The sequence below is a fragment of the Nymphaea colorata genome, unplaced genomic scaffold (genome assembly GCF_008831285.2).
Source record: "Nymphaea colorata isolate Beijing-Zhang1983 unplaced genomic scaffold, ASM883128v2 scaffold0744, whole genome shotgun sequence".
NCBI lineage: Eukaryota > Viridiplantae > Streptophyta > Magnoliopsida > Nymphaeales > Nymphaeaceae > Nymphaea > Nymphaea colorata.
Window position 1 is genome coordinate 1 of NW_022205250.1, and position 8,537 is coordinate 8,537.

Sequence of the window (8,537 nt, forward strand, 5' to 3'; positions counted from 1 at the left end):
AGGACTTCAACTTGCCCGAAGTCAAGTTCTTCAGGAGTGACTACAACCTTAGGCCCATCAGAATTTGCGCAAATATTCAAAAGATTAGGCTGGTTATTGTTGGTTCCGATGATGTTGATATTGAGAGGAAGGGTGATTTCTCCCAATTTGCATGTGATGAGTGTGATTTCCAGCTACTTTGACTATCTCTCATCGATGACGCCTGTTTCGGGAGAAACCGAATACTTCGCAAGCACCTTGCTCTCCTCGGATTGGGGAACGATGGCGAACTTTGCCTTTATTCTGAGTGGTTCTTAAGATGATGGTCCTAGTCTATGGGTAGTTGAGACAAGCCTAGGCAAATTATACCTTTTCGGCTGGACTTATGTCCACATGGGGAACTTGGCAGTCCGCTTTTATTGGCACAGAGAGCATATCGTTGCCCACTCCTTCGATATCAATCGTCATCACAGTCTCATACTTCTTAATGGATTTGGGAGTAAACTCTATCTCGATCAATTTTTCTGACTTTTCTGGGATGATTCCACTCTGGGCGTGATTTTAAACTAGTTCTGCAGCAGCTTGTTTTCACTTAGGATCTTCAGGTTGTAGGCAAATTCGACGGAAGAAGTGTTTTTCAGAATGATTCCCTACTTGTATTCGAAATCGTAACTCACCTTCCCGAAGTTAATCTCAGGCTTCGACTTAGAGTGTCGTTGGGATCGACGAACTCGAATGTAGGAGCGATGACGTGGCCTAAAAAGGTCATTTATAGGTTCCTTTGTGAGCCTTGCAAATGCCATCTGAACTTCTACTTGAACTCTCCTGGAATAGAGCTCTTGAACCTGATCTCAAAGGAACAGCTTTCTCCACCTATAATGTCTTCTCTTCGACTGAGAATTCGAACATCTTGGCAAAGGCTCTTTCGGGTTTTCGAGAGTGAAGTGGCATGGATTTCTCCTCTATTCTCTATCTGGATGGCTGTTTGATGGGCTGGTTGACGAAGATATCCCCAAAGTTGATTTCCTGTTGAGTAAGGTAAGCCTTTGGTCCCAGTCCCTCTCCTTTGAGCTTAAGCGGAAGTCTTTCCTCGGCGCAGGAGATGTTGCAGTAGGCCATGCAATCATAGGTGTTTGCTTGCGTGGGCATGAAGGTGACGGTGATGGTGATTTCGCTGTTCGGCCATATTCGCCCACCAGTGGTTCGATCTTGAAGATGTTGTCTTGGAACAAGAAGAGATCATCCTCGATGGCCTTCCTGATGGTCTTGTACTTCCTCGCCAAGGCTAGCTAGGCTCGCTTCTTCTTCCTCTCGGCAAGCTAGCGAGGATCGGCCTCCTCCTACGAGGAAGAATCGTTTATTTCGTTCTCTTCGATCATGTTCTTCTCGTTGCTATTGAAGAGTTCCCGTAGGAGCATGAGCTGCTCTGCTTCCTCCTCAGCCAGTTGCTGGCAAATTAGTTCCTTCTTGGGTTTCTCATCCTTTTCGGAGGAGAAGGCGCGCCACTAGAAGCTGACCTTCACGTTGGACTTGTTGACGATGTGGAGAGTCTGTTGGGATTGCAGTCCGATGTAGCTTTCCTCCATGGATATGACGCTTTTGCTGAGATAGACATTCGAAAGCTGGCCCTGTCCGATCAGCTCAGCGTAGGCTAGCAACTTATCGTATTCCAGCTTTGCCAGTGTGCGGTACATTTTGGCCTAAACTGGGTAGAACTTTATCAAGATTTGTTGGTTTTTGCCTGCTTCGAGCACTCCCTCTTTGAAATTGGAAGAAAATCCCTGAGGAAGCTAAAGATTCCACTTGGTCGTCTTCTCTCCGAGGTTGCGGATGATGACTGGTTTTTCTGTATTGAACTTGACAGGGCAAGGGCCAAAGTCAAGCACATCTGGGAAATCGATCATTGCTCTTTTTCCAATGGCTACGATAGGGACGATGAATTTTTCCCTCTCAGTGACGACGATGAGTTCATACTTGTAGTCGATTTTAGCCTCGGGAGAGAACCTGACAACAAATTTGGTCTCCATGCCTGCAGCTACCTTGGTGCCTGCTTCGATCTTGCCGGTTTTATTGTCGCTGGGCAGCATAATTGGAACAGCTTTGAATCTGGCTGGATGATCTTGACTCTCCTTGAGAACCTATCCTTGTTTCTCAGTTTGAAGACCTTGATATAGGAAGGGTTACTTTTTCTTTGATCTGGAGCGGTTCATAGTCGGTGAAGCTGATGACGGAGGATGGCTTCGAAGAGAGGCTCATCGATGTCGACGTATGATTCGGTATTGATGGAGTAATCTGCCAAATTGAGGAACTCCACGATTCGCGGCTTCTGGTAGGCTTCGTCGAAGAAACCAGTGCCAGTGAGCTGCTTCTTTACCAGCTCACTCGGAGTGACTTGCCATTGTGCTCTTCTTTTAATTCATAATTTGTAACTTATGATAAGAACTCAAATTTTGATTTCAAATTTAACCATGAACCCACTTCCCAAATCCGAATAAAGAAATTGGACTGGGGATGATCAAATAGGGAAGTGGGATTGGCTTGTGGATTTGTATGATAAATGCATGAGTTTGATATGCTATGATGTGATGATAGGGATGGTTGATGATGATATGGATGAATGGAGAATCAGCCAAGGTAGGCGCTGAACTTCTTGCGGATCTGTTTGGCAATCGAGTGCTTTTGGGTCTGAATGAACGATTCCAGGATGCACCTGATGCCCACTTCAATGTCCTCCCTCGAAACCTCAGTGCGCAGGTACATCTTGGCGCGAGCTGAATAGAAGCAACTTTACCTATCGCCACGCGGATGATCGACTCGATGTGCCTCACTGCCACGTTCATGCCTCCCGAAATCTTGCTCTCCTCCCTCAGCTTCACGTAGAACTGGTTGATCAGCCCCAGATGCTTCTCCGGGAGCTCAGGCCTGATGCGCTCGCGAGCGTATCGAATGTACTCCCTGAGGAACTGGCAGTCCACTTTAGGCCTTGTATCGGCTTCAGGCATGAGGTTGTCGGTGAGTTCGTATTGCTCCTTGTAGGGATGGTTCTTGATGTGCAGGTTGATGACGAATGTGCTGAGGTTGTAGTCGATGTCCTCGTTGACCTCGTCGCGGATGACGTTGAGAATGTCGAACCTGGAGAGGATTGGGTCGGAAAGGTCGATGTTTTCGCTAAAGGAGAGCTGGGAGTTATAGCGACCCTGTAGCGGATTGGCTGCAGCTATAACTGAGCATCGTGCTCTCAGCGTGGTAACGATGCCTGCCTTAGAGATCGAAATAGACTGCTGCTCCATGGCTTCGTGGATGGAGGTGCGGTCGTGCTCGTTCATCTTGTCAAACTCATCAATAAGGCAAACTCCCTTGTCAGCCAAGACCAGTGCTCCTGCCTCCAGCTTCCACTCGTTGGTCGAGTGGTCCCGCTTCACGCTGGCAGTAAGGCCTACCGCCGAGGCTCCCTTTCCCGTCGTGTAGATGGATCGGTAGAAGATCTTCTGCACGCTTTTGAGGAATTGGGACTTGGCAATGCCAGGATCGCCCAGCAAAAGCACGTTGATGTCGCCCCTGATGCGGTGGGTGCCCTCCACCACCCTCTAGATGCCTCCGAACATGGCCATCGTGAGCGCGCGCTTGATGTTGTAGTGTCCGTAAATGGAGGGCGCGATGGACTGGTAAATGACTTCATCGAGGTTTTCAGTTTTGGAGAATTTGAGAATCTTCTCCTCCATGCCTTCGTCGAGGTCGTGCTTGTCGCTCTCGAGCATCTTGGTGACGCTGTTGGCTTCGATGAGGGTGACGAAGAGGGGGAAGCCCTGGCGGATGTTGAGGTAGCACTCGTACCGGTTCATGTAGACGCCAGTGACTTCGATGTAGTCGCCGGGACGAGCCACGTCGATGTTGTCGCCGAACAGCACCACTTCCTTGCTGCGCGGGATCCTTCCGGGCAGCACTTCCGAGGGCGCTTCCTGCAGCGTGATCTTCTGGTAGTTGCGGTAGATGGTCTTCTGCTTGTCGATGGGGAAGGGACCGTTGGACTGGCAGGAGGTGCAGCTGCCCAGGCGGATGTCGTTGATGCTGTTGATGTAGAAGGGGCCCTTCAGGAAACCGCACTTCACGCACTTGTATATAATCTTCTTCAATTGGCTGAAGACCTCGCTCCGAATAGTCACCACTCCTTGGACTAAATCGCAGAATAGGTACTCCTGATGAGCTTGCCGAGGTGGGCGTGGCGCAAGTCTCTGATGTAGTCGATGATGGGCAGGTCCCTGATCTTGATGAAGACTTCGGGGAAGATGTTCTTGTAGCTGTGGTAGGCCTTGCAGGCGATGGAGTAGGTGATGGCGTTGAGCTCGGGCAGGATGAGGGAGGGCTCGAGTCCCACCCACATGGCGATGGTGGGGAGGGCCTCCTTGAGGTGGGTGTAGCTGATCTCGATGGACTGCTTGTTGGCGATGCACATCTCCTTGATCCTGGTCGAGTAGATCGGCATTTCGCCCTCGCCCTTGAAGTTGTTGATGAACTTGGTGAACTTGAACTTTATGTACTTCATCGTCTCCTCCTCCTTGATCCACTGCGGCAACTTCCCCTTCACCTCCTCCGCGTCCAGGAAGCGCCGCTCGTCCACCTCCTCGTCCTCCTCCGCGAAGTAGATCACCTTGCGCCGGCTCTGGTCGCGCAGGTCGTCGGATAGGTTGTCGGAAAGGTAGTCGTCCACTTCCGCCATCATGTTGGACTGGTCGCGCTGCTAAAGCACTCGCTCGGCCTTCCTGCGCGCGCGGGGATCGTCCTCGATGTTCTCCTCGTCGTCGATTCCCTCCTCCTAGTAGTTGTCAAGCTCCTTGATATTGATTTTGGTACGGGGATGGCTTGATAGTCGCGCTCGGCATCGTCTTCCAAATCTTCTCCGTCGTCGTCGCTGTGGTGGATGGGGGTGTTGTCGACGTCCTCCACCTCCTCCCTCACCTCCTCCGCCTCGTCTCCCGACTCGCCCTGGGCATCTGGTCTGCGTCTCGGCATTACTTCAAATTAGTCAATATAGCAATATAGTTAATCATAGCACAGACTTATATAACACCTCCCGCAACATCCTTCACTTCAATTCTCAATTCTCTATCCCCATCCCAAAATTGCATCCCGCCTGCACAAAAAAGCAGAATATCAGGTCGGTCAGGTGAAGATGATGGCAGCCCAGATCTTGGTGGAGGTCTTGAAGACTTCCTCGTTGAGCTTGTGGAAGGGAGAGTGGAGGGGGAATTTCGATTCCTTGTTGCTTGGGTCGATGGAGTCGGCAGGCGCAGAGCCCACCGCGATGTAGCAGGACGGCTTCCTCTCTGAAAACTCGCAGAAGTCCTCTCCCGCGAAGGATTTCTCGTTCTCATCTACGATGAGTCCCTTTATGCTGGCCTCCAGCTTCTTCCTGGTGGAGGCAGTGAGCGCCTAGTCGTTTACGACTGGCCTGTAGCTGCCCGCCGTGAACTTGACGCTAGAAGTGGCTCCGTATGCTGCACACAGACCCTCCGTCAGCTTGGTGACGGTTTGCTCCAGATGGTGGAAAGAGTCCATTGAGGTGACTCTCACGCTGGCGGATAGCTAGAAATGGTCAGATACTTTGGCGACCGTGCCGCCTCCTGCGACCTGCTTGACGACCAGAGTGGCGCCCTCGAGAGGAGGCACCTTCATGCCGATCAGCGAGTAGAGCTGCGTGACCAGCGTGCACCCGATGAAATTGGCATCCACTCCCACGTTGGGCATCATGCAGTGCGCAGACTTCCCCTCTATGCTGATCGCTAGGCTGGAAGTAAGCGCAGTCACTGCTCCCTTCCCCAACGCTATTGTGCCAGGGTATGCTGCGTTCATGAAGTGGATGGCGTAGCATTCGTCTACGTGGTCCAGCAAGTCCGGCTTGGCTTTGAAGAGCTTGCTGGCGCCCGCTTTGCCCTCCTCTCCCGGCTGGAAGCAGAAAATCACGTTCCTCCTCAACTGGTCCCGATGTTTTGCAGTGTATCTGAGCGCTACCAGCAGGGAAGCCATGTGTCCATCGTGACCGCATGCGTGGTGGATTCCCTCGTTGGTGGAGCTGAAAGGCAGGCCTGATTTCTCCTTGAACTTGAGAGCGTCAAGCTCGCAGCGGAGCAGGATGGTATTGGTGGGGTGGGGAACGGTGATCCTGGCGATGATGGCAGTGCGGATATCAGGGAGGGGCGGATCTACTTCTACGCCATCGATTCCCTTCATGAGGTCCCTCAGATACTGGGCGGTGTCCTTCTATTCCAGTCCGAGCTAAGGGTTCTGGTGGATGTGCCTATATATGGTTACACACTCTGGAGCTTCCTTCTCAATCCCCTCCACCAGTGAATTCCCATATGTCTCCATATATCTTTTCTATACTAGTTACAATAATATTAAGTTACGAAAGCTAAAACCGCTCTCTATATACTGCATATAATCTACTGTGGCAGTTGCCTATGCGGTGTAATTAATGTGGTATATGTGAGGTATGTTGATGGGATCAGCGCGCGTTGAAGGGACGAATGAAGTCGATGAGGTCGGTCTTGCCCTTGTTCTCGATCTCCTGCTTCTTCATGCGCAGGTAGTCGTCGTTGCGGTAGTTGGTGTTCACGATCACCTGGTCCAAACACCCAATAATGCGGATCTGAGCGTAGGTCTTCACGTCGTTCTCCGTCCACTTCTCCAGCTCCGCCTCCTTGACGTAGACCTAAGGCTTGTTCATGATTTTTAAGTAGAGACGCAGGTACTCCTCAACGGTGTCGATCTTGCCGTTCTTGGCCTCCTCGATGAGCTTGAGGACGTTGTCGCAGTCGATGATGATCTTCTTCTCCTCCTCGCGAGCCATGTAGTTGCCGAGGATCTTAGCGATGATCTGAGTGTCAAGCACCTGCTTGAATTTGGTCAGCGAGTTCTCGTGCTTGCTGCCGTAGTCAGCCAACAGGGTATTGAACTCCTTCTCGTGAATGGGTTCGATGTTGGTGGCTGAGATTTCTCCGTCTGGCGTTTTGACCTTCCTGTCCTTGATCTGCCTGAGGCTTTCCTTGAGGTTGGAGAGGTAGCTGGCGGTGGAGAGGAACATGAGGAGGTACTTGTAGACGTTCTTGAGACTGCCGTAGACGTTGGCAGTGAACTCGCGGATGAGCTTGGTGCGCATGTCGTTCTTCATGCGGAAGAAGGTGAGGAACTTGCGCAGGTCGTTGATGTTGTTGAAGGAACGCTCCTCCTTCAGCTTCTTCGACATGTCCTGCTTGCCGTCCTTGTTCGGCCGCGACTGGTACGGCGACAACGTCTTCGTTATCTTCAAACCGTCGTCGAAGTCCGGCGAGTCGTACCCGTACTTCGCAGCCAGGTCCTTCTCGATCTCGTGGGACTGCTTCTCGAAGTCCACCAGGATCTTCTCGAAGTTGGGACGGGCAGTCTTGTCGTAGGTGAGCATGGAGAGCGTGATCTTCTCCCAGGCGGGGTGGAGCTCCTTGGGGTACCCGATGCGCTTGTCGGAGCTCTTGAACTTGTCGATTTCCTGGATGAGCTGCGCCTTGGTCTTGACGTGCGCGAACATCTCCCTGCCGACCAGCATTTCGTAGAGGATGAGGCCGGCGCTCCACACGTCGCACTTCTGGTCGTACTGCTCCAGCTTGAGGACTTCCGGCGCGGCGTAGAGCGGCGTGCAGGCGCCCTTGGTCATCTGGATCTCCACGTCACGCGCAAGACCGAAATCGGCGATCTTCAGTTACTCGTTTTCGTCGAGCAGGATGTTGTCGGGCTTGAGGTCGCGGTGGAGCTTATCTGCGTCGCATATGGGATACTGAGTTTGTTGATGTAAGACATGGCATCGAGAAGTTGTTTGAAGAGTGTGATAACTTTGAGTTCGCTCATCTTTTTGTTGATGAGTTGTTTCAATGAGCCTCCGGAGCAAAACTCCACGAAGAAGAAGAGGCCGATTTCGTTCTTCTCGTAGCCGTAGTAGCCCATGATGTTGGGGTGGTTGATCTTGGCCAGCTCGGCCATCACCTGGATCTCCCGCTCATGCTCGGGGATCTTCTCCAGCATCTTCTTCTCCATGAACTTGACAGCGATGATGCGGTTCTATGAAAGGTGGTACCCCTTGTAGACCACTCCGTAGTTCCCCTTGCCCAGCTGCTTAGAACGATCGATGTAGAAATCGTCGTTCACCTTCTACATGCCCTGCATTCTATCTATCTATTTAAATATCATATCCAGAGTGCTCTTTGGTACTCTAATGAACACCATCGGACAGGCGTTTATTTAGCAAAAGGATTGCACCAGCCGCCCCCACGCACCCACAGAGTCTATATTAATTATGTTGCATAATAATTATACCCAATAAGACTATCGTTCCTTTCACGTGATACTCCCCGCAGACCCTGAAGCACGCACCGGCGAGCTTTTACTCGGAGACCTGAACGCAGCCACAGACGCACAGTTACTCTAGGAGCACAACGTCAAGACCATCATCACCGCCGCCGCAGGACTGGAGCACCTGGAGATACCAGCAGAGCAGACCCATGTCGTATTCCCCCTCCTCGACCTCAAGA

General features: G+C 51.5%; 3 protein-coding genes across 3 annotated transcripts; all 3 read right to left on the minus strand.

Moving 5' to 3' along the window:
• Nucleotides 1–1,769: 1,769 nt before the first annotated feature.
• LOC116245568 (DNA replication licensing factor MCM2-like) lies at nt 1,770–4,696 on the minus strand. Its single transcript, XM_031617048.1, is given in 3 exon segments — nt 1,770–2,055; nt 2,722–4,154; nt 4,157–4,696. Coding segments are annotated over 3 exon segments (2,259 nt in total).
• A 443-nt stretch (nt 4,697–5,139) lies between these two features.
• On the minus strand, nt 5,140–6,207 carry LOC116245569 (uncharacterized). Its single transcript, XM_031617049.1, has 2 exons — nt 5,581–6,207; nt 5,140–5,409 (listed from the first exon to the last, which is right to left on the minus strand). The coding sequence occupies exons 1-2, from the start codon at nt 6,205–6,207 to the stop codon at nt 5,140–5,142; spliced, it is 897 nt and encodes a 298-aa protein (XP_031472909.1).
• A 274-nt stretch (nt 6,208–6,481) lies between these two features.
• LOC116245570 (uncharacterized) lies at nt 6,482–7,666 on the minus strand. Its single transcript, XM_031617050.1, has 2 exons — nt 6,737–7,666; nt 6,482–6,688 (listed from the first exon to the last, which is right to left on the minus strand). The coding sequence occupies exons 1-2, from the start codon at nt 7,664–7,666 to the stop codon at nt 6,482–6,484; spliced, it is 1,137 nt and encodes a 378-aa protein (XP_031472910.1).
• Nucleotides 7,667–8,537: the final 871 nt, after the last annotated feature.